This window comes from Molothrus aeneus, chromosome 17 (assembly GCF_037042795.1).
Source record: "Molothrus aeneus isolate 106 chromosome 17, BPBGC_Maene_1.0, whole genome shotgun sequence".
Classification (NCBI taxonomy): Eukaryota; Metazoa; Chordata; class Aves; order Passeriformes; family Icteridae; genus Molothrus; species Molothrus aeneus.
In genome coordinates this window covers 1,846,805-1,872,256 of record NC_089662.1, presented here as the reverse complement: position 1 = coordinate 1,872,256, position 25,452 = coordinate 1,846,805, and the positions used below count along the sequence as shown (strand labels likewise).

The 25,452-nt window shown below is 48.0% G+C and overlaps 2 protein-coding genes across 2 annotated transcripts in view; both read left to right on the top strand.

Moving 5' to 3' along the window:
- LOC136564081 (centrosome-associated protein CEP250-like) overlaps positions 1-2,971 on the top strand; it is a 70,329-nt gene extending 67,358 nt beyond the window's left edge. The window contains exons 59-60 of the mRNA XM_066561850.1: positions 907-1,086; positions 2,840-2,971. Of these exons, the coding sequence (XP_066417947.1) occupies positions 907-1,086; positions 2,840-2,971 (312 nt within the window). The remainder of the gene's footprint in view (positions 1-906; positions 1,087-2,839) is intronic.
- A 5,540-nt stretch (positions 2,972-8,511) lies between these two features.
- Positions 8,512-25,452, top strand: part of MMP24 (matrix metallopeptidase 24) — a 41,960-nt gene continuing 25,019 nt past the window's right edge. The window contains exons 1-4 of the mRNA XM_066561812.1: positions 8,512-8,610; positions 10,974-11,122; positions 16,987-17,103; positions 19,105-19,409. Of these exons, the coding sequence (XP_066417909.1) occupies positions 8,512-8,610; positions 10,974-11,122; positions 16,987-17,103; positions 19,105-19,409 (670 nt within the window). The remainder of the gene's footprint in view (positions 8,611-10,973; positions 11,123-16,986; positions 17,104-19,104; positions 19,410-25,452) is intronic.

Sequence of the window (25,452 nt, the reverse complement as noted above, 5' to 3'; positions counted from 1 at the left end):
GACCTTGTGTTCATAGTTCTAAAGAACACCTTTTCCCAGTTTAACTTTTCTAATTGCATTCTTCTGAATAAGGAGGAGAAGATGTTGTAGTCATGGCAAAGCCAGTTAATGCTGAGGCTGCTGATTTTCCTCCATGCTGGGTTTCTGTGCCCTAGAACCTTTAGTTCTCAATGTCCTCAGTGTCCCTACCGACATTGCATGGTTTGGGGAATTCCTGGTGTCCAAACCCTTGTTCAGATTTCTAACTATCTGGATCTGGAATGAAGGGGAGAGTCCCAAGTTTGCTGTTAATAGAAAGGTGTTTGGCCTTGGCCATGGGAGAGCAGCCAGTGGGGAGAGAGGAGAGGAAAGCCAAGGTCTGATCCCCAGCAGGACGTGTGCCTGCAAGGGGAGAACTGGTCCTGAGTGGCAGCAGAGAATGACAGACTGATCTGGCCATTGCTGCTGCCAGAGAGGGCAGTGGGGCTCTGGGGCATGGAGCCATGGGAACTCTACACAGGAGAGGAGGAAAAGCACTGCTGTCAGCCCAGCCCCAGGGAATGAAAGGCTGCGGCTGTTTGCTCTTCCCTTCCTCCCTGATGGAGAGCACATCCTCGTGGCACTGCCTGAATCCTGCTTAGCGGGCACTTGAAATCCTGGCTGCAGTTCTGGCAGCTCCTCCCCAAAGGAGGCCTGGAGTGGAGCTGCAGGAGGTCAGGCAAGGGCAGAAGGGAAGCTGGGAAGGGCTGAGTGAGCTGGGAAAGATGCAGCATCAAGGGGAGGGGGGCCCAGCAAAGCTTTGCAGCATCCTGAAAGGCTGACAGAGAGGGGCAGCCTGTGCCTGCCCCTGCAGCAGGAGTGCAGATCTGGTATGAAAAGCAAAGTGAGAGAGGGAATGAGTGACCCTTTTTCTCCCTGTTTTGGCAGCATGAAAGGGAATTGTACCAGCAGCAGATGAGATATCTGGAAAAGAAGAATGAAATGCATGCACCTGAGATGAGCAATCATAAGGGAAATAATCAAGAATTACAAGTGGAGAGGGAAGAGTTGCAAGAAGATTTGGAGCATGAGGCTGCTGCTTTGAAGAAATCGAGGGACAAGACTCAAGTACTGAGTGCTGCACCCACCCAGAGTGAAATTACCAGAGGGGCTCTGAAGAAACACTTGGACATCCTGAAGGGAAAGATTGGTATCCAGGCAGGCAGAGACATTGACCTTCAGTCCACTCCAGTGTCCCTGAATTATTCAAGTGATATTTCCCATGAAGAGGTGGGTCTCTATCCCTGTCAGTGCAGGCCTGCTTGGGTAAAGAGCCTTGTCTGTCTGCGTGGCTGCAGCCAGAGGCCACTGACTGCCAGATTGATTCCTGGCACACCCAGAATGACTGATCCAGCTCTGGAGCTTGCTGTTCAAAGCAGCTCCAGGCCAAAAGCTGGGCACGGGGAGCTGCTTCTCCTGTGCCCACAAAAGGGGAGGCACCACATGGGGGTTTGGAATTAGTGTGCAAAGGAATGGAGCCGGTGAGCAGAGTGATGAACTAAACCCAGCTGAGTTTTGTACTGAGAGGGCTGAACAGCAGCTGCACTGCTGGTGCTTCGAGGATGCTGCCTGAGACTGAGATTTCTGAGGGACAGCTTCTGTGGTGTTTGAAATATGGACATCATTTCCTCTCTGAACACCCAGCAGGCTGTTGGAGCACAAGAGGAGCAGCTTTTAGGTGGCTCAAGGACCAGTCTGGAATCTAAGACACCACTTGCATCAGCAGAGAAGGAGAAGAGAGAGAGGCCTGAATTATCCACCGTGCCCAGGAGAAGTGGCCAGCAGGTAAACTGGGCTTTGGCTGCCTCTGCAGAGCCTCAGGCTCCTCTGGAGCAGAAGCCTGTGGTGTCAGGAAAGAAGAGTTAGAGGAGTTTCAAGGCCTCGGCATTGCTTGAAGGCTCATTCTTCCCCTGGGCTTGGTTTCCCACATTGTGCTCTGATCCATGTGCAATGCTATCATGTTTGGGAGAGGGAGAATTTGCTCCCTGACCCTGGGCTGCCTGTGCAGGAACATGCTGATCAAACATCTCCAGGCCAAAAGCTGGGCATGGGGAGCTGCTTCTCCTGTGCCCACAAAAGGGGAGGCAACACGTGGGGGTTCGGATTCTGTGTGCAAAGGAATGGAGCAGCTGAGCAGAGTGATGAACTAAACCCTGCTGAGTTTTGTACTGAGAGGGCTGAAGAGCAGCTGCACTGCTGGTGCTTTGAGGATGCTTCCTGAGATGGAGATTTCTGAGGGACAGCTTCTGTGGTGTTTGAAATATGGGCATCATTTCCTCTCTGAACACCCAGCAGGCTGTTGGAGCACAAGAGGAGCAGCTGTTAGGTGGCTCAAGGACCAGTCTGGAATCTAAGACACCACTTGCATCAGCAGAGAAGGAGAAGGGAGAGAGGCCTGAATTATCCACTGTGCCCAGAAGTGGTGAGCAGGTAAATTGGGCTTTGGCTGCCTCTGCAGAGCCTCAGGCTCCTCTGGAACTTGGCACCTTAGCCCAGGCAGTGCTTTGGAGACCTCTGCTTGTTGCCTTGCCTCTCCCTGTCCCTGCTCTGGCACACCCCTTTGTTTGTTCTCTCTCTTGTGGCAGCCCATGGCTTTCACAAGGGCACCTTCACTGCGCTGCCTCCCTCCCTGGCCCCGTGTCCCCGCACACACACACTGGCCTCTCTTGCACAGCCTCCAGCGAGAGCTTTTTGCCCCCACTGTTGTCTGGTGCACTTCAGGGTCTCAGAGCAGGGCTCTCCTTGCCTTGATGTCCAGAGGTCCTTTTGCTCCATGTTTGCTGACAGGTTTCTGTGACCCTCTCTCCCATCCAATGTGCAGGTGGACCCTGAAAGGAGAAGAATCAGAACTTTTAGGAGAGTGTTCCCCCCAGACTACTTTACCTTGCCTGTCCATGAGTCTGAAATAGAAGCGTCCTCCAGAAGCTCAGAGGAGCAGCAGCCCTCGTACTGAGGCACAGCCTGTGGAGAAAGGGGTCAGTGGCCCAAATGTGTGCTCTGGAAATCAGAGCTGGGTTCCTAAATCCCATTGGAAGTGTCTGTAATAGACCTGTGGTGGCTGAGGGATGTACGTGGGAAGGGTTTGGCAGCCTGGAAGTGGACTTGTTGATGCTCTGAGCTCTGTTGTGTCTGGGAGCCTGTTCCTTTGCCCTTGCCCAAGGGCAGAGTGTTGGTGAGGGCTGGAGTTGGAGGCTGTGTCTGCCCCGAGAGCCGGTACCATGGGGCTGCGGGTGCTCCTGCCAGCGTGGGCTTGTCTGAGCCGGGCCTTGTGCCTCTTTCAGGTGTCCCTGCTGCAGTCACAGCTGGCCCAGGAGCGACAGCACCACCTGGAGAGCTGTGCAGGGAGCAGGCAGGAGACACAAGGTGCAGAAGGGACCTCCTTGCTTCCTGAACGTCTCAGAGAGGAGCCAGGCTGCAGCTGGATGTAGTTTTAGACTTAGTCAGTAGTTTATGTTTAAAGGATAGTATAGGTGTAATTGAACCTTTTTACAACTGTGTTCCATAGGATGAAAGATATATTTATAGAAAAATAAAGTGTTTATTATGATTGCCATTAAACTAATAAATCTGTATCAGGCTTATTTACTACCCAGTGCAGAGACCTCTAACTTCCAGTATAGTGCATTATATTTTGAAGCAACATTGAAGCAATTCCTGTCAAGCCAGCAATAACCAATTCTTAAAGATTGATGCTACTCACCCAAACCAATGATAATGGGCAAACATTTCTCTCAGCCTCAAGGCATGACCTTGAGGAGCATCCTGACTCCAGGGAGGAATCTGCAGAAGGGAGACATGTGCCATGAACCACTTTGGTGAGGGCAGGAGAAACCTGCCATGTGTGGAGCTTTTTCATTTGTCCTCAGGAAGCTGCAGCCTGTTTGTTCTCAGAGTCACAGAATCTCAGGCTGGGGGAGGCTGGCGGCACCTCTGGAGGTCACCTGGCCCAGCCCCTGCTCCATCAGGGCCACCCAGAGCCGGCTGCCCAGGATGTGTCCAGGTGGCTTTTGAGTCTCTGCAGGGACGGAGACTCCCCCAGCTCCCCGGGCACCTGCAGCAGTGCTCGGCCACCCTCCCAGTGCAGAAGTGTCTCCTGAGCTCGCAGGGCCCCTCCTGTGGGTCACTTTGTGCCCGAGGCCCCCGGGGCTGTCCCTGGCTCTGTCCCCTCTTCAGCCTCCCCCTGGCTTTTCATCCACAGGGATGAGATGCCCTGAGCCTGCTCTGCTCCAGGCTGGGCAGTGCCAGCTCTCTCAGCCTCTGCTCATGGCAGAGACGCCCCAGTCCCTCCATCAGCTTCATGGCCCTGTGCTGGACTCTGTCCAGTCTGTCCCTGTGTCCTGTCCTGGGCAGCCCAGCTCTGGGCCCAGCACTCCAGGGCTGGCCTCACTGGTGTGGAGCAGAGGGAAAGGATCCCCTCCCTCTGCCAGCTGTGACACAGCTCCCAGTGCAGCCCAGGACGCTGTTCTGCATTGCTGCAGGAGCACATTGCTGGCCCATGGGCATCCTGGTGTCCAGCAGAACCCGGACAAACTTCAGTTTTCCAACTGGGTGGCCCCCAGCAGTCACCGCTGCCTGTGGTTGTTCCCTGCCAAGGACAGGACTCAGCACTTGTCATTGGACTGTCCCCCTTGCTGAACTGTCCCTCTGCATGGCAGCACTTGTCTCTGGCAGATCAGCCACTGCTCCTGGTTTGTGGGAGGGCACAGCCTGGCCCCCTCACCCAGTTTACTGACAAAGCACTCAGGAAGGACTGGGCTCAGCATTGTCCTTCCAGGGTCCACCGCTAGACTCTGTGCCACTGATCACCAGGGATCCAAGAAGGTAGAGTCTGCACAAGGCATCTTGGCTTGTATGTACTTATTCAGAAAGATTTGGCAGGATTTACAACAGAGACTTCTGATCCATATCTTATGTGGGAAAAAATGGAATGATCCATGCTCCCTCTCACTGGTGGTGGGTAAAGTGGTCCTGTTGTTGGTGGCAGTGGATGTCACCTGCACGGGAACTGTGCCAGACTGGTGTGACATACTGTGGGAAGGAGCATGCTGAGGCAGGTAAAAGCTGGGCTGTAGAGATCATTCAAAGACCATTCTTCAAGCCATAGAAGCCCCTGTTTTGTGAAGATCAGGAACAATTCCTAGGCAAGGGCTGAAGCCTAATATCTGTGAGTTCCTTTACCTCCTAGGTCAATTTCTCCATTAATGATAGCAGATTGTCCTGGTTGAAAAGACAGATGTCTTCCAAGGAAGCTGGGAATCTTTCTGGAATGGAGAGATAGCCCCCTCCCTCCAAATCATTATAACTTGAAATTGCAGGGCTTCCAGGCAAAGATATGGGAAGAGAAATATCACTTCTTCACTAGAATATACATATATATATATATATATAGGTGAGGAAGAGAGAAGAAGCAGCAGCGCCCCCAAAGCAATGCCAGACTCTTCCCACCCGTTGAGCAGTTCTGCCTTTGCTGTAGTTCTGACCTCAGCCGGCAGAGGGCGCTGTGAGCTGAGGCCAGGCAGAGTGGCTGCAGTGACTCTGCCCTGGCTCCAGGGGGCGCTGTCGGCCCAGGCGGCTTCAGGGGCCACGGCTGCGAGCCCTGAGCCAGCCCAGGGGTTAACGGCAGCCTCGGGGACACAGGGAAGCTGGGGCTCTGCTTTTCCCAGCTTCTCACCTGGCTCTTGCAGTATCCTGGCCATGGCAGCTCTGCTCTGGTTCCAGCCAAGCAGCCCCTGGGGCTCCCTCTCTCCAGAGAGAGAGAGAATAGGTGGGGTGGTCCCGTTTCCCCTCAAGCACCCACGCAGATGGTAAGGATCTTCCTTGGTGATGGCGAGTGTGGAAAAGTCCCCGTCAACCAGCAGCTGCAGCAACCAATGGGCTCACCTATGGATGGCAAGGAGAATTCTGAAGCAGTGCCAGGTCCATCACCAAAAACTGCCCAAACTGCTCCTAGCATGGCCCGCTGGTTCTGCCCTTGGCAGGCCAGTGCCCAACACTGCCCTCCCTCCCTGGAAGTTTCCAGTGGAATGGGAGAGTCATTGGCCAGTTCTTTTGCATCTCAGTTGCCCCACAGGCAATTCATTCCCCACAGGCATCAACTGCCCTCTCCTCGCCACATCCCCCTTTTCAGGTAACAAATGAGAGAAAATTCACCAAAAAACCACCCCAAACACACAACATTTTCCACCCTGAATTTTTCCCATACCAACATGTTACATCAAACTCTGACTTTTAAACTATATACATCCATACATTATCCTAATTGTATACATACATAGATACACAGATGCAGATATGGATACAGGCACAGTGTCTTGGGCAATTCACCCCAGAAACAAGGTCCCCTGGAGATGTCCATTGTGTTGATCCATCTTTCTGCATCACCCACCAAGTCCAATCCAGTCCCTGAGCAAAGACAGGTGGGTTTGTCTTTGCTCGAGGCAGAATTAATCCCAACAGTCTTTCCTAGCACACCTCTCATGTGCACCACCAGAACTTTGTCTCCACCCGCTGTGCACAGGGCTTCGCATTGGGCATGGCCAGCTTGGTTGGTGGAATCTCTGCTATTAACTAACCATGCAGCCTTTGCTAAATGCAGCTCCCACTGCTTGAGGGTCCCATCCCCCCGTTGCCTTCAATGTGTTTGTGAAGAGTTCATTGCACTGCTGACCTTTCCTGGCTGCTGGTGCACGGTAGGGAATGTGATATACCCACTCAGTGCCAGGTTCTCTAGTCCAGGTGATGATAAGGCTGTCCTTGAGATGAGTCCTTTGTTGGACTCAATTCTCTCACAGGTACCGTGCCTCCAAAGGACCTGCTTTTCAAGGCCCAGCATGGTGTTCTGGGCAGTGCCATGAGGCACAGGGTAGGTCTCCAACCATCCAGTGGTGGCTTCTACCATTGGGAGCATGTAGCACTTGCCTTGGTGGGCTTGAGGCAGCGTGATGTAGTCAATCTGCCAGGCCTCGCCATATTCTGTTTGAACCATGGCCCCCATACCAGAGGGGCTGCACCCGCTTAGCTTGCTTGATGGCAGCTCACGTCTCACAATCATGGATAACCCGGGAGATGCTGCCCATGGTTACATCCAGCCCTGGCTCTCGTGCCCACCTAGAGGTGGCATCTCAGCCCCGATGGCGTCAGGCACCATGGGCCCATCGAGCTGGGAACAACTGTCCCTTGTGTTGCCAACACCTTGATTTTTGCAGACAGGACAGAGTGGTGCTGTGAGGAGTCCCTGCAAGCACACTTGTTTCTTGCTGAGAAGAAATGAGTTTAACTCACACCCCCAGGAAGGTTTAACCAGACCTCTGTAGTTCTATCATATTGAAAAAAAAAGATTAGTTCAGCTTTGTAGTGCATTTGAGTCACAGTAAGGATTCTCAGAAGCATCTGATAGCTCCATGTCAGCTGGCATAGACTGTGTTGTTGAGAGCATAGGGTTGTCCCTGCAGAGAAATACAATGAAGTTTACAGAGCAGAATTGTAGGAGCTCAGGGAGAGTGGGAGGAAGGAGTTCTCTGCCCAAAGTCCTGGCAGGGGCTGATGATCAGAGGGGACAGAGGAACAGACTGCTGCCTGCCTCCGTCCTCACAGCCCCTCTGGTTACACAGTATGCCCCAAATGGAACGTGGGTTTGTCATTCCTATTCCAGGACAGGGCATGAAAAAAAGAAAACTCAGAACAGAACCAAGAGTGATCTTGCTGGGCTGAAGCAGCAGAGGGAAGTTCTTCTGGCTGCTGGTACTTTTCAGTGCTAACCTGGCTGAGAAGAGGCTCCAAGGTGCCAAGCTGCTCAGGGGCAGAACTGGGTGCCTGCAGCAAGCAATACCCTCCCTGCAAGCCGACCGAATTGCGGGGGAACAGGAGGGAGCTATGATTTGGCCTGGCAGGACAGAAGGGCTCTTGTAGCCTATGAGAGATGGGGCTGGTTGTGCAGGTGTCAGGGGGAGTCCTGCTGATCCTGATGTGCTGGAAGTGTCTTGGGAAATGGGGTGCAATTGGAAGGAGAGAGACTGGTGAAGTTCGTGGCTTGATCCGCCGCCCGCTACCTCTGGTACATAGCAGTTCATCTGGGAAGGCCTTCCACAAGCTAGAGCTAGTAAATATCTGCACGACACAGCCCTCATTCCCTGAGGAATGTCCCTGCTGACTGCCCCTCCAGCTGTCCTGCTGTCGGCTACCCGCAGCTGGTATCACATTCTCTCCGGAGATGGTCACACCGAATAACAGCCTTTCTTAAGAAAACTTTGCATATTCGTTGCAACACGCCGGCTGGTCACGGCGACCCGCGGCCGCACTCCCCGGGGGGCAGCCCCGGGCCGACCGGCAGAGGAAGCAGCGGATTCCGCTGCCCGCCTTCCCTTTCCCTTTCCTCTTTCGCCGTCCCCCTTCCCCCTTCTCCTTCCGGGCAGCCGCGCAGCCGCAGCCGCGGCGCCGGGGCCGGAGCGCTCCGAGCCCCGCTGGTGCCGACCCGGGCCGGGCCCCGCCGGGGCCATGGCGCGCTGCCCGCGCCGGGCGCTGGGCGCGGCGGGGCCGCTGCTGCCGCTGCTCTGTGCGCTGCTCCGCGCCGCCGCCGACACCAGCACCGGCCGGGTAGGTCCGCGAGCGGGGCCGGGCGGGGCCGCCGCTGCCACCGGCGTCCCGGGGCCGCGATGTGCGCTGGGTGTCTCGGGGTGGGCCGGAAAGCTGAGCGGGCAGCGGTTCCTCCGCCTCCTCCGCCACAAACCTTCCATCACCTCCCGCAGGGCCGGGCTGAGCTCGGGTGTGCGAGCACAGCTCCTCCGGCCGCGCCTCGGCAGGTTGGGACCGGCCGGAGAAGCAGCCGTGCTTCTCCTGTGTGATCATAAGCTTCAGTCTCCGGGAGCAGCTTCTCGGGGTGACCGGGTGGCCATCGTGTGGTGCCCCGTTCCCGCTCCGAGTGCGGCCGGGAGCAAAGGGGGTATACGCGAGGGCAGCCCCACTCCGAGCTGTTTTGGTACTGTGCTCTCGCTGATCGAGGGGAGCTAATGTTGGTTATAATGGAATGTCCCAGCATTGTTGTGCTTGTCAGAGGCCAAGGCAGGGATAGCAGATGGTCTTGGAGCAGTTTTGCAGCTTGGCTTTGTCTGAAGCCATTGGTGATTGTCTGTGTTTAGCAGCGTTGTATGTGCCCTTGGTGAACTTTGGCATGCCCGTCCATGCCCCACCTGGAGCACTGCCTGCGGCTCTGGGGCTCCTAACACAAGACCATTAAGGAGCTGCTGGTGCAAGGCCAGAGGAGGCCATGGAGATGTTCCGAGAGCTGGAGCTCCACTGCTCTGAGCCAGGCCGGGAGAGCTGAGGATGTTCACCTGGAGATGAAAAGGCTCCGAGGAGACAGTACAGCCCCTTCCAGTGCCCAAAGGGGCTCCAAGAGAGCTGGAGAGGGACTTTGGAGGGTCTGGAGGGACAGACACGGTGACTGGCTTCCTACTGCTAGCAGGCAGGGTTAGATGGGATATTGGGAAGGAACGTGAGGGTGGGGAGGTACAGAGTGCCCAGAGCAGCTGTGGCTGCCCCATCCCGGGAAATGTCCAAGGCCAGGTTGGACAGCGCTTGGAGCAGCCAAGACCGTAGTGGCAGATGTCCCTGCCTATAGCAGGGGAGTGGAATGAGACGGGCTTCTAGCCCTTCTATGATTCTTTCTCCTGCTTTGGAAACAGGGCCCTTCCCTCTCCCTAATGGCTTCTGGCATCTTCTTATTGCCACAAAGAAACAGGGATTGTTCTCCCACTTTTGCTTCTCCTGACTTGAGCCCCTTTCCTGCTGCTATGTTATGTTAAGGGAGAGCAAGCATCTTCCCTCCCCCTTCCCTGAGTGATCATGCTGTCAGTGGGAGAGCAGGTCATGCAGATGATTTATCAGTGCTGATGTGGTGAGGACTGTCCTGTGGGTCAGATTGATTGGGGAAAAGCTTATAGGATATATGCTGGTCTCATAATAATCCTGGTCTAAGAATTGAATCAACCAGAAGAATGAAGCACTGGGGAGTGTGCATGAAAAGTTATGGGGAAAAGTTCATAAAAACAAGTTTTTATTCTGCTACTGCTATTGTTGTTGCTGTTGTTGTTATTGTTACTTAATATTCTGATTTCTACTCATATCAAATGTGATATGAGGAAATAGTGAGGGAGGGGAAGACAGGAGAGGAAAAAATTCTGAATAATTTTTTGTTTTTGAAAATGCTGTCCGTAGCATTTTGACAAGTTTGATATGCGGTTTTATCTAAGGCTGCATTTTAGGGTGGAGGCAGGGAAAAGGGACAGAACTCCTTGAGGAGAGTTGGCTATTTTCCAGTTCTGACAGTTGGCTGGTATTAGCTATTAGTCGAGGAAACACCCACCTAAACAGGTTGTTCGATTTTTTGTTTGTGTTTTAGGTTTTTTGGGGATTTTGTTGCTATTGTTTGTTTGTTAGTTTGTTTGGGTTCATTTGGGTTTTTTTAGAATTACTCCTGTGTTCGTTGCAAATGCAAAGGTGAACTTGTTTTTCCAGGGATTTCTCAGAACTGTTAAGCTGTTTTCTTGGAACGATGATCCAGAGACAGCAGTGTGTAGTGGGCTCTTGGGAGCGTGCTGCTGTGGGGACTGGGAGTCTCATGATGGCAAGAGGACAGGGTGCACAGGAAGTCCCTGGAACAACAACAAAGCTTCTTGGGCATTTCTGGTGCTCCAAAGACTTAAGTCTGCCCCAGTTGCTCAGTAGAGATGATGCTCATTTTTAAGTGGCAGGTCTGCCTGTCCTGTCAGGACAGGTGATATTAAGCTGGGTCTTCAGCCCTTCCTAGGAATCATCTGATATTACCAAACCTAACCAAAAAAAGAGAGATGGCTGAATATTTTGGGCTAGTTTGTCACTTTTTCTTTTGAGGAAATGTTCTGAACTGTTATGTTGAAAACTTACTGTGGCATCTTACCATCTGTTTCTTTCTTTTTCAGGGTTGGTTAAAAACTTATGGCTACTTACTTCCATCTGACAGCCAAATGTCTCCCTTGCAGTCAGGAAAAGCTGTGCAGTCTGCAGTTGCCACTATGCAACAGTTTTATGGAATCCCAGTAACAGGAGTTTTGGACCAGACAACTATTGAGTAAGATTAATATAGGCTACTTTTGTCTTTCTCTTTCTTAATGCACTGTCATATTTCAGTATGAAACATGTATTTCATACTGACAGTATTTTTTGTGAGTGTGAGGAGAAGCTCTTGTTACTGTTGTTCTTTGAGCACAGATCCCCATTGCTGGTGCACAGTCAAAGCGTGAATCCTGTGAGCTTTTCAAAGTGGAAGACATCAAGGGTTTAATTTACTTCCATCTCTGTCTGAATTTAGGTTGAATTTCTGGCTCCAGAAATGGCTTCTAATCTATTTCCTAATTAATGGATTTGTGCATCTCTATAGATGTTATTTGTGGAGATCCATAGTTTGAACTGAAGTGAGTTATTGTAGTCTGATGATGGTAGTCAAGGCTACTTAGCTGCCCATAGTTGCCATTGGTTGGACATTAGATGTTCTCTGCTGTATGTTGGCCATGTGTTGTTGTTTGTGATCAGGGTTTTGATAGCTCAGATGCATTGGTGTAAATTGCCTGGGACTGGCAGGGACTTTGTTTTTTCATCTTCTCTTCAATGTGGGCTCCAAAGGGTGGTGTGGAAGTAGCTCCTTGTCTGCTGCCGGGTGTCGTGTAGTGGCTGGATCCATCTGCTGTTGGTCTGGGGAGCATCTGCTAACTACAGCAGAATGCAGAGAAGGTCTTACTAAGGCTTTCTGAGGAAAAAAGCATCTCATGCTGAGCAAAAAGAGAAAGCCCGATGGAACTTGCTTGGGCCCTGCCTTGCTACATTAGGAGACCCTTTCAGAGCATGCTCTGCCTGGTTCTTCATCTCCCCTCAGAGGGCACACTACTGGCAAAAGGGACGTGGTAGCCCAAAAGGAAGGGCCATGAAGTAACCAAATAATGTAAAGAACAAAGTGGCTTGGTTTTATGCCTTCCAGACTGCAAGAAGAGGGAGAAATAGAAGAAATTAGTGAATTGGACAGGAGATCATCCTGGGCTGGGACTATCTCTCCAGTGAATGGAGCATTCCCTTCTTTGGCTCACAGGAAAAGCCCCTTGTTCTCCATTGAGGGACAGAGAGAATCCTGTATGATTTTCAAATGACTTGAAAACAAAGTGCTTTTTAAAGGTGGGGATTTTCCATCTGAGATCTGTTTGCCATTAATAACATGGTTTGTAGGTGAATGCTGAAGCAGAGCCATCGAGCAATGCTCTGTGTGTGCAGTTGGTGTGTAGAAGCTTGGATTTGGGATGCTGATGATTTGGAAAGGGATGGGGAAAGAAGCAGCTGTGATACTGGGGTCTAGTTTGGAAAGTTAAGGAGCTGCTTCTGCTGCCTTGTGGCTGACAGGGGAAGGGTGCAAACTGCAAATGGGAGTCCCTGCTTTAATAAGTAAAAGTTTTTCTGAAAGAAAGGAAGGTATTGCCTACATTTTATGACTTTGTATTTGTGGGCAGGGCTTGATCAGTGCATGAACACCCAAAGGCTGATGATTGGAAAACCCAAATAGTTACCTCTTCTGAAACTCAAGTCTCGAAAGCTTGAGACCTCAGCTCCAACCAAACACTGGTGTGCTTTGGAGGCATGTTGGGTTGCTCTGCCTCCATCTGTCCTGAGTCAGTGGGTCCATATGTTGTATGGCAGGGTGGAATTTGCCTAGAATTTGGATGAAGGGAAAAAGAGGTTCAGATTGCTGTTAGCAGTGAGCCTGTCGTTTGAGCTGGAGGGGCATCTGCCTGGGCTGTGTTGGGCTGTCACTTCCTCAGACCTGGTTGTGGAAGCTGAGCAGAAGGAAGAGAGCTGGCAAGGCAGCCTGCCTCCGAGGGCTCTGAATTACTCAAGCATTTACTAAGCCATTGTTTCAGTCTATGTTAGGAGTTTTGAGATTGCAATTAGGAATTTTTCTGTCACTTCTGTCAGTATCATAAGTTCTGTCTCTTTAAAGTGACTTTAAGAATCAGAGTTATTTACACTTACTATGGAAGCCTAAAGTTTCCCATCTCCTTTCCCACATGCCCTCAAATCTGGAGCTTTTTTTTCCTCCAAGATTGGTACCCAAGCATGTGGAAGGCACCGTGCAGGTGCTGCTCGTGGGAGATGAAAAGAAGCATCATCACAGGTGATGCTTTTTAGTACCCAAAAGGAAGTTTGGGTAGGGGTCCATTCAGTAGAAGATACGTAATTTCCTGTAAAGAGAGCAAGGAGAATACATAAAACAGCCTCCGCAGACCCTGCAACTGATGGTGCCTCAGCAAATTTTGTGTCTGCCTTTAGCTGGTGGGCTGAACTGTGGTTTTGTGAGCAACTGGGCAAGGATATAATCCTGGAGCATGCTGGAGAGAAGGCACAATAGTGCTGAACAAAAGTGGTGATTTGTCTCTGTCATGGTCAATCACATGGCCTTGGAAGGAACCAAGAAATGATCTTACTTCTGTTGGAAGCATCTTGTGCTTTGTCTTGAGCCTGTTGTGCAGGTCTCTCACCTTGGGGTGCACCACAGCTGTTTAAAGATACCACTCCCACCAGCTCGAGAGTAGGGGGTTGAGAGTGACAGCTCCCTCTCTTTAGGAGAGTCTTGTGAAGGGCTTGGAGCCTGAGCTGGGGAGAGCAGCTGTATCTGGACAAGAACTGGATGTCACTGCTTTTGGAAATTGCTTGTTTCTTGATGCCAAGCAGCTGGAGGAATGCAATAGTCTGTGCCTCAAGAGTGCCAAGTATAAATTTTGATGATCCAGTGTTACTAGTGTTCCCATTAAAAAAAATAAGGAGGGGGGAATCAACCATAAGTATCTGAATCTTGCTTCAAGTAATTGTCTTTTGTTGTTTCTGATGTGATGATTTCCCCTGGAAATAGAGTGGGGTATCCAAACTGCTCAGTAGAGAATGACTATGATAAAGCTCAGCTACAGATGATTAGCAGCAGCAAGCTACAGCTTTGTGGATATTTTGCCACAGACCTGCTCTGCTGAGAGGAGGGGAGATGGCTGGATTTGTACCATGTGATTAGAGCAGGGCCCATATGTCTGGGAAGTAAGTTGAAGCAGGGAACTGATCCAGATAAACATTCTCAGCTTGACATTAGCTCAGGCTGACGACAGCTCGAGTGCTGCTGAGCTCCAACCAGGTAGCTGAGCTCTGTTCCTTGGCTTCAGACAGGCAGTATCTGAGCTCTGGAACAAGCTGTGGAGGGTTCAGACAGGCCTAAGTTAAATGGGGTATTTATATAGTTTAAATGAGGAGTTAGGGGCCATGGGCAGCATGAGTCTCAGCAGCTCTGCCTTGGAAGCTTTGGCTCAAGAAGTCCTTGAAGGCCCAGGGGTTGGTATTGCAGCTTCCTCTGGAACAGCCCCATGCTCCTGTGCCTGTACCTGGAGCTGGCAAACCGGCAGGGAATTTGGCTGTTGGAGGGAATTCACTTTCTGTGGGGTCTCTGTGCAGTTCTGGCTTTGATAACAATGGGCTGAGCTGAGTGTGGGTGAATTCATGTGGCCAGCTGGGCATAGGGCAAGTGTTGCGAACTTGGCAAGGTGTTCTTACAGGAAACAGATGCTGAGGTGTGAGGTCCTGCTGGTGTGTCAGCACTACTGCTCTGTTAATTCTTTATCTTCTAGATGATAATGGTAAGGATAAAACAGAAGGTCATTTTCTGACTATAGTCAGGGCCTGATGATGCTGATGTTCAGGCTACTGGAGTTCCCATGAAGCTCAAGAGGTGAAAACCTGATTCAGACTATGGCTTGTGTAAGGTTATGATGAAAACATTATATCATAACATATGAGTGGAACTGAAAAAAACCCTGACAACTCAGGAAATAATCTGGGAGAATACAAGTGACAGTAAGCTTGAGGTCTCTTTCGGAAAGTGCTAGAAGCAATGCAAAAGAGCACAAATAAAGGACACTTGGAAAAACACAGTGTGTTCAGGTTGAATTGATATTTCTGAAAGCAAATCTCAGATGTACTGATTTTATTTGAAGGTGGCAGCAGTTGTGTGGGCAAGACAGATCCAATTTCCACAGGTTGCCTGGATTTCTGAAAGATGTACAGTGCTGATAAATGTGAGGTGATGTAAGTGGGGAAGATCTGTGCTGCCTTTATATACACAGCTTGGGTTCTTGTCAGGTACAGTGCAATGTGTATAACAGCTCTCATTTGCTCTGTTCTTGGTGGGGAGACGATAACAGATGACTGCATTGAAATTTATAAGCAACCAGAATTACATACAGGAAGCGGAATCAGGAAAGGGCTGCATGGCTGCCTGAATAGGGAGCAGGTGTGTGTGTTCTGAAAGAATTTTCTGCTGAGGCACAGTGTCTGTGTGTCTGGTTGGTTTTAATTTAAAAGGTGTCCAAAAGTCCTGTAAACCATCTACTGGTGATGGGAGACTCTCCCTTCCTGAAGGTCTGGGGTTAATATTTTTTGGTGAATAAGATGTACATTGTTTAGGCACAAGTGTGGACTACTTGCCATTGGCTGGCTGCAGTTGACGGAGGAATGTCTGCATTTGGAGGCCAAAAGTTGTCCTCTGGATAGCCAAGGATGTGAGAGAAACCTTACTGAGGAGGGGGGAGAGAATTTGGTGTCCTATGAGAAATGGGCCAGCACTGGCTAGAATGCTCTTCAGTGGCATGTCCTGCAAAGTGTTCTTAAGGGCTTTGTGTCACTTGCCTTTGCCATCAGAGTGAGTGGATCAAATGCATGAAATGTCTGAAGAAGTCCAGTGGCTGAGGCAGTGCCAGTCTGCTTAGGGGGAGGCTGTGGCCAGAGATTGCTTGTGTTATTCCTGGGCTCTGCTCTCCTGGGATGCACTGCAAAGTCTCAAAGGATGTGACTGGGCACCTGTGGAGACTAGTACCTGTAGTTCCTCAGCCTCTGCCCTGGTCTCCTTTTTCCCCAGCTGCCACATGCAGTGATGGGCAGATTTGTTCCTCCATAAGCCACTTCTGGCTTCTCTGGAGTGTGTCCACATGAGCAAGTGTAATTTGAGGAACAGTCTATTTCTCCTTGATTCTGTCAGAGAATCATTGAAGGAGCATCTTGAGTTCATCTACTCTGACCCTCTGCTAAAACAGGGACCTTTAGAGCAGGCTGCCCAGGACTATTTCCAGTTGGGTTTTTAATATCTTCAAGGATGGAGATTCTGCCACTTCTCTGGGCAACCTCTGCGAGTGTTTGACCACCCCGAAGCTGCGGTAAGAAAGAAACAAAAGATCTGTCAAGGCTGGAGGTAAAGGGGGTAGGGAAGGAGAGTGAAGTTCTGTGATAATATTGCCTAGATCCCTGTGCAAAGGACTTTGCTCTTGCAGTTCACTTGGCAGTAGAGACTAGAGTTTCCTACATCATGAGTGACATCAAGAGTCAGGGGTTATGGGGCGAACCTAATGGAATTTGGTGTGTGTGACCCAGAGACTGGAGGGATCTGTTCTGGTCACTCCAGATGAAAGCCTTAGTTATTATCTGGGAGGGCTGTGTTTGCACTTGTTCAGTTTTGCCTAGTGAGGTATGAACTGGATTTTTTTCAGTGACACAGGACCACTTTACCAAATGGAGAGTGGATCCAGTAGGTGATAGGTGAGTTTGATCCCAGGGGACACCCACCTGCAATTTTGATTTGGGTCTCTTGTGGCATTATCGTGATTAAGCTCTTGTTGAGCATAGGGACTACCGGATCTGGACTCTGTGTTTCTACACGGAAAAGTGAAATGGTTTTGGTGTGTGGATTGCCAGCAGAGGTGGGTAGCAGAACCCAGAGGATAAACCTGACAAAGGGAGGACTGAACCCTTCTTGATGTCAGCACTGGCCATCTCTCAGAGGTCTTCCAGTCACCCCCTGAGCTGTTTGGAATCTCTTTTCCAAACTCTTAGTGTAGCTTGTTGCTTTTTTCCCTTTACTTGCAGGTGGATGAAGAAGCCTCGGTGTGGAGTTCCGGATCATCCCCACCTGCGTCGCAGCCGGAGGAAAAAGCGGTATGCACTCACTGGGCAGAAGTGGAGACAGAAGCACATAACCTACAGGTACAGCCCCCTCCCTCCCCCTTTTTGATGGGGAAAAAATGGTCTGTACTGGTTTGGCATGCATAATTTGTAAGTACTTTTAAATTGAAACTGGATCCTCCCTGTAATATCTAGTCTGGGCTTTCGTTCTCAGAATATGATGGGGGGGGAATACTGTCAGAGCACTGGAGTAACTGAAGAGTGTTATCAAGTCTGTTATTATTTATTAGAAAATAACTGATCAGTAAAGGCACCTGAATTGCACCCATCAGTTGTGCAATTTTGGTAGAAAAATCTTAGTAAAAGGCCTTTTTTCTTCTGTTAGAAATCTAAGGCTCTAGTCTTTAGATCATGTGTCACCTTTAACAAACCATTAAAGCAAAAGGACCATCACTGTTTGGGGATGAGATGCTTTCTCCTTCTACTGATTTGCAACATTTATTTTTGCAGAGGTTTTACTTTTGCCCCTGTAGTAGAACTCTTGCTTTTATTCAGACTTAGGCCAGCTGGGGTGAGCTACAGGTGTCAAGGGCATGTTGCAGAGGGGCAGTTGTTTCCCAGAGAGGTGTTCTGAGTCAGTCAGGCTGAAAGCTTTTGGAAGGCAGTTTCTGAAAGATGGTCAGTGGATGTTCCTGGCAATAGGAATGTCACTTCAAATTAAAATTAACCCACCCTGTAGTTGAAATTGCAGCCTTTTAAATTTTTTGGAGGGGGAAAGGAGATTGCAAAGGAGTGAAAATTAGGGATGTAGTCATTAAGGAGAAGAGTTGGGTAAGACTAAGACAGAAAGAAGTTGTGTGGTGAAGAGGTAGAAATGCTAGTGACCAGCATGGGAAAAGTACCAGAATGTGTAGGAAAGAACATGATGGTGTGAAGGGAAAGAGGATCAGGGACTGGGGCCCTCTGTCTTTTCTGCCAAGAATTCTGAGAAAGGAGCAGGATGCTTCAAGTTACAGTGAGGGGCTACAGAGACGGGGAGGAGGGACTAGTTCTGGGCACTAGTTCAAAGCTTCCACCAATAATAATTGTTTTAACTCAAATTGTAAAGGGACACCTTCTGTATGCAAAGGTCTGAGAATCAGATCCTTCTTCTAACCTTTTTCTGGGCCATAGGGGAAAGTGGTATGGAGTCATATAAATAAAATAAGTCTTGAGCATATCCGTGAGCAAGAGAAGGAGCTTTGCAGAGGACTGCACTGCTGCCCTTGTCAAACCAGTAGTTGTTTAGCTTTCCAATTTCAGTATTTGTTGTGTACATTCAAATGATGGGTGCCTTGATTCACCACTGAATGTGTTACAGTGCGTTTATATTACATTGAGCCAGCTTCATTAAAAGACTGAAAATTGTTCCCATGACATAGATACTTTATATTCCCCAAGTCAAGTTTAATAGGTCATGAGGCTATTATGTGCACATGCACAAAACATCTCATGAACAGTATTTTTAACATAAGGTTTAGAACTATGGGACATTTAGGTACAGTTAAATGCCTCTTACTCTCCCCAAACTCTGTATCTTTAGCTCTCATGGACTGGGCTGCACAAAACTGGCAGATCCATCACCCTTATGACCTCTAGAATATTTTAAGTAGTTTGGAGAATGAAGCAGGTCATATAAGTAAGGTTGTGTAGTTTACTGCAAGTTTGTTTCTCAAAATGAATTTTAGTGATCCGTTTTTTTTTCATATAGTAGATTCCATCTTAGCATAACTTCAGACAAAATCTGAAGTAATTTACATTTTAAAATCAAGTTACTCAGCTGTCTACACCCAGATTTGAAAGGTTTTTAGGAAATGATCCAAAATCAACCAAAGCATTATGAAGGTTCTTGTTAATAAATGTAGAATTCAGATCAGGGTGGTAGTTCTGTTGGTAACTTTCTTTGTAACAGCCAAACTTTGCATGCACAGAGTAGCGTCTGCAAAAAACTTCCTGTTGGAAGTTGAAACTGAGTGGTTATGTATTGATAAGTCTCAGATGTATTCTGCAAATTGAAACATCCCTTCTTTCTCATTCCCACAGTGTACACAACTACACCCCCAAGGTTGGCGAGATTGATACAAGGAGAGCCATTCGTCAGGCCTTTGATGTTTGGCAGAGAGTGACACCACTTACCTTTGAAGAGGTCCCTTACCATGAAATTAAAAATGACAGAAAGGAGGCAGATATTATGATCTTTTTTGCTTCTGGTTTCCATGGAGACAGTTCTCCGTTTGATGGAGAAGGTGGATTCCTGGCTCATGCTTACTTTCCTGGACCAGGAATTGGAGGAGACACTCACTTTGACTCAGATGAGCCATGGACCCTGGGAAATTCTAATCATGATGGTAAGAGTGCAGGTCATTTTTCCCAGCAAGGATAAGTTGGATGCAGACACACTGACAGGCTTTCAACTAGAAAGTATTTGCTTGGTGGAGCTTTCACCTCCCATACAGTGGTTCAGATGCTTTCTAAATACATATTCTATCTTAAATGGGAAAATAATAGTATTTATTTGTTTGTGGCTGTGCATGGTGTGAATTTTAGGAGTGAAGAGAAGAGTGTGTCTGCTGGCTTCTTACATCTATCAAGATTTGGGCCTTAATTGCTACAAAAACCAGAACTCTGGGAGGGAAAAGATGAATAAAATAGTGTTGAAATTGTATCAAATGGAATACTTTCCAAGGGCAAATAAAGTTAGTTGTAAAGGTGAATAGAACGTTGAGAGTGAAGACATTTGAGTTGCCCATTTGTTTTGATCCATATTTGTTTTCTCACACTCTGGAATTCCTTATTCTGTCAGAGTTTGGGGCTGGCTGATTAGTTAAGGGAGACTGATGATTGGGACAACTCTTTTTATCTTATTAAGCATGAAGAGTTTCTGCATCTTTCTAGCTTTATCTTACTCTCTAAAGGCAATGAGCTCTTTCTGTTCTATTTTCAAACCTTTGATTGAGGATAGTGATGTCTTGTAAAAAGTTTAGGCTGATAATCAGAATTTCACAGTGGCCTCACAAAATATCTCTCCAATTTCCACAGTCCTACTGGTTTGGGAAGAACGAGGTGTCTTTAGGCCTTTAGGGATTCAAAATCATGTTTTAAATTTTGATAAGGACTAAAAGTTTACTTGGACTGTAAATATGTCTTGATTTTTAAACTATATAAGAGCAGCAGTATCGTTGTGCCCATGATGCCTAAGGACATATGGTCTTTCATTAGACCAAAGAGCGTTGTTTTAAAAGAAAAAGCTTTCAGGCACACAAGCCACCTTCAGGCCTGGCTTAAAGGTGACAGCTTGCTTTCAGACTGGATTGCAAATGGGGAAAATCCCTCAGAGCTGTGAGTTGGTATCAGATCATCTCTGACAGGAAATGGAGCTGTCAGGTTCAGTGAGGGAGTGCTGATTTGTAGGAAAGCAGAAATGAGACAATACTTGTCTTTGCAGGGAAAGAGGAGCAATGTTTCCTGGCATGTGCAAATGATTACAGGAGGTGTAGGCTGAGAAAGGGAGGTGGGGTGTGGTGAGGGGGAGAGTGTGGAGACTGTGGGAAATTATAATGTGACTGAGAAGCAGTGTTTTGCTGTCTTGAAATGTTAGCAAGTTTTATTCCTAGGTTTGTGGCTGGAGGGCTCCCTCCAGGATCAGGAGTGAGAGACAGTCAGAGACTGAGTGGTTACCACGTGAGAGCTGCAGCAGTGAGGTGTGTTTGTGTGTGTCAGTGCTCTGTGCCACTTCAGTCTGGTCTCAGCAGTTATTTGAGCTCAGCTGTGGGAATGTGGGAGGCCCAGGTATTGAATATGACTTCCCAGGAAAGCTCATGTATGAGACCTGGGGGTGCTGGTGTCTGGGGTAGAAGGTCCTTGCAGGAAGGTGGAAGGGAAGGTTTTGACAAGTTGTACTTGCTTTTTTCTATTCTCATTTTCTGCACAAAATGCTTCCTTCTGAGATAAGCTTAGCAAGGTTGGGAGTCAGCTTAAAGGCTGGCAGGGATGGCTCTGCAGAAAATAGTCCATCCCTTGGTAGAATGTTCCACCATAGGTGGACACTTCTTTGAGGATTTTTTTTGGTGCAGTTTTTAGGATGGTGTTTGAGTTCAATGCATACAATGAGTAGAGTGTCTCTCTTTCTATAAAAGCTTTTTAATGCTATTCTTATCCATGTGGCTCTTTCAAAAACATGATGTATTTCTCTGCTGTTCTGAATGACTGTCATGAGTGGTGTCCTCAAAGTTCATGAATTGGTATTTGAGGGGCTGGTGTGCTCTTTGTGTAAGAATTGATAGAGGAATTGAGATTTTCTTTTCAGAGGATGTCACCTGTGCATTTGCTTTCAGATTACTGTGCTGCACAGACTGGGCTGCACAGGCTCTTTTCAAAAGTCACCAGTGAGGAAGTTGAGAATGGTGGGGTTGTATTTGACCCTTCCATGTGGGGGAAGTGTTGGTGGTAGAAGGAGAGTTTGATGTTTTGAGGGTGACAGGGGTAAGGCTGTAGTCAGAGCATTATAGACATGTTGTGTGAGGAATTTGGTTTTGCCGGCATCCTTATCTTTGGTGTGCAATTGTGAAGGTGTCCTGCTTCCTCCCTGGGTGATCCAGGCCTCTTTAGGGAGGAGTTTCCTTCTGTTTCACTATTCCTTGTTGCTGGAGTACTCACTAGCTTCAGGTTCTCACCTCTGATGTGTTCTATTTGAAATGCTTTTAGGAGGGCTTTGAAGAGTTTCTTCTTGGTCAAAGGTTTCCTGCTCAGTTCACTGCCAATTTTCATTGAAAATAAGTTATTAGAGGGGACAATATAATCTGTTTAACAGGAAGTGTTTCTTCAAATATGATCTTACTTGTCCTTAAGATATGTATTTTCTGGCAACAGGGTTGATCAGTCTGGAATTGAAGAAACCTCAGTAAAAGAACAAAAAAAGCCCTATGAAAAATCATTAGCAAAGCTCTCATTTATTCACATGCAAAAAAGGAACTGGTTTTGCCATTCAGTATCTGTTCAATGATTATAAGAGTCTTGAAATAAGATTGAAGTAATAATGGTATCTTTTCATCAACCCACAAAATACCACAGTGTAAAATGTTCCACTCCTGACAAGAATGCATCTTAGTTGAAGGGAAAAGTTGAGCCCTCTACCTTAGAGCTCTCTTAGCCTTGCAGTTACGAAGGTAAATCTCCTGTCAGCAGAGCAGAATGCTGAAACTGGTGCCATAGATCCTTAGAACATTTTGCTGACCTCTCTCACCCATACAGTTTTATTACAGTTATTCCAGTCTGAATCCTTGCTTTTGTGAGCCTGCATCTGTTTCACTGTATTGTGGCACCTGCAGAGGTCCAGAGTATCTGTGTTTGGGAGCAGCTATCACCCCACAGAAGAGCTGCTTTGCAGTCTTCACTAGCAGTACAAATTATATGGATAGAAGTGAAATGTTTCACATGAAATTTCATCCACTCAGGAAAAATAAGAATTATTTGAGCAGATCTTTCTATGCAAACAGCCATCTCCAATTTGTACGTGGAGAATGTGATATATCCTGTTGATGAAAGCTTCTGTCTTGTAAAGAGGCCTTGTGGTAATCCACTGGGGTTATTGACAACTTTATCATCCCAGCTAGGATATAGTTAGTTGGGATTTATGTACTCATTATCATTTTGCATTGTTATTATCATGCTGATTTTGCCCTTGTGGACAGCATGTCCACTACCACATCCCTTAAAATTATTGGTGTAATCATAATAGCTGTGATGCTGTTGCTTGTCCTCTTGAGCCCTTGGTAACAGGGGCACATGCACCAACCCTTCTGTTTTCTTCTGTTGTGAAGAATGACTCCTGCATAGGCTTTCAAAGTGGATGCAAAGTTTCCTTCCCCCTGGATATTAGTTACAGTTCCACTCAGACATTCAGTTTCTTTAGCCAAGTAAGACTGTACTTCCAATTTATGGTTGCTGATTTATCTTCATAATTGTACTGCCTTCTCTGGCATTCTCATAAGTAAGCTCTGGAAGCTTAATTTATATAATCTTATGATGAAGATGGGCAAAACCAGGTAGGAAGGAGGTTGAACTCCTGGAGCGGCTCTTATTAACTGGGACCATGGGATAAAGAATTTGTTTGTTTTCCCGTGAAAATGTTGATGAGAGCAGCTGGAAGCATGAAGCAGAACGTTGGAATTTGGAGGAAACAAGGGAAATCAGAGAAGTGATGCAGCAAACAAGATGCAACTGAAAAAGAGAGGGCACATTTAGAGATAAATCATCTACACAACCCCACGTGAGGAGCAGCTGGCATGGTCACAGTGGTGGGGGCTGACCTCGTGGTTTTCCTGGAATGTGCTCTTCAATAGGGATGAAAGCAGCTGTTGGCTGCTTAGCTAGTCCCAGCCCTGTTAGGCTTTGGTGCCTGGCAGGTGGTGGCAGGTGAAGCTGTGTTTGAAGTCCCTGTCCTTCAGCAGGACCTGGGGTGTAGCTGCCATGGGGCCCCTCTTGGCTGCTCAGATGCAGCATTTGGTCACCTGCACATGTCAGCACAGGCTCAGTTCCCAAGTACTGGTTTTATCAGAAGGAACACCAGACTTTCCTCTCCTTTCTTGAGATTTTGGGCATTTTTTTACTTGAAATGTGCTGTAGAAACAGCCAAGCAGTCTTTGAATTGCCCACCTCAAGACTCACAACACTGACATGTTGCTCAGGCAGCAAAAGCCTGAAAGGGGATGAACAGACTTGGCAGTGCTGGGGTCTGTCTCCCTTGGCTCCTAACTTGGCTCAAGCACAGAGGAGATGCATGAAATACATTATTAACTGGCCAAATTGAATACTTGCTAGCCTTTATATGGAAATAATAATTATAGATGTATGTAAGTCCAGAGTTGAAAAGGAATCCTGAGTGACTGAAAGTTAGTTCTGTCAGTTTAAATATCCACATGACACATAGAGCTCTTACACACCTCTGACAACTCAAACATTATTTTAATCTAGATTAACTACAGAAAGTAAATTTTTATCTCCAGTTTAACATTACAAATAGTATTAATAATAATCCCAGGTAAATCTCCCTCCTGGTGTCTTAAAAACACAAAAATACATTGCTGTTCTGCATGTCACTAACACCGTACCACTAAATCTGTGGTGTCTGTCAACCCCCTGCAGGTAGATTAGAGAATCTTTTTAATATTAAGGTGAGGTAAGACCTGGGGTATCTATACTCTGCCAGGGATCACCAGATTTTATTTCTTTCCCCATGCCCAGAGTTGGCCTCTAAGAGCCTCCCTGTCATCTGTTGTCATGTGGGTGGGAGTGTGCCCAGGGCAGCCACTTTAGCTCCTTCAGGAAACACCTGCAGCACCAACTCTAGTGTGGCTCAGCTTCACATCGTGTGGTCACTGTACAGACCACAGGGTTCATCTTTCAGTGCCCCTCTTCCACATGTGTACCAAGTTTTCTCTGTAAATGTTGGATGACCACTGTGGCAGCTTTTTAGATGTTGGCAAGAAATGCTGAGCTTTGCTAACAGCAAGTAAACAAATCTTATAATTGTTCCAACTGATTGTGTCCCCCACAGATCCCAGTGGGTTCCTGCAGAGACTTCTTTGGAAAGCTTCCTGTTCTTGGCTTCTGAGAGAAAGCCAACCAAAAATACTGCCAGAGTTTGCAAGGCACTGGCAGAAGCAGTACAGGAGATGAGATTTCACAGGTCACCTTCAGTTAATTCAGCGCTAGTTCAGCACAGGAGCTTCTGCAGAAGCTCTGGAGGAAAAGGGCCTGAAGCACCTTTGGGAAGGTTCTGTCAGCCACAGAGCAGAGGAACTGGACAGCTTTTTCCCTGTGATTCTGCCACAAGGAGTAGCATTGTTTCAGTGGACACGGCAGAGCAAGCACTCCTGGAGTCACCATCTGGACGTGGCATATGTTCAGGAACCTGACCAGGTTTTTCAGGACAGCCAAATATTGTCTAGGCTGACGAATGTGAATATTCAGCAAGGATCTGAAGGAGAAAATTTTGATTAGGGTAGCTAATTTTGGAGCTTACTGACAGCCAGTGATTATGACATGCCTGTTTGGGGGAATGCAGAGCTTTAAGCCAACATTTGCTGATCAGTGTGTTCAAAGCACTGTCTTCACTAGAGGTTTACTGTTTTCTGTCCTGGCAGTATTAACATCACAGACCTCCTTGATTCTTTGGACACTTGTATTCCTGTAAGCAAGATGAAACCAGGGGAGCTGGGCTTGGTCAGCCTAGTGAGGAGAAGGAGGATGGGGAGGAAGCATCTAATAAAAGTCTTCCACCTGAGGAGATATTAGGGAGAGGAGGGAGGCACACTCTTGGAGGTGGAGGAATAGAAAAAGGAACAAAAGGCAAGGGGCACAAGCTGCAACAAGAAAATCTCCACCTGGGGT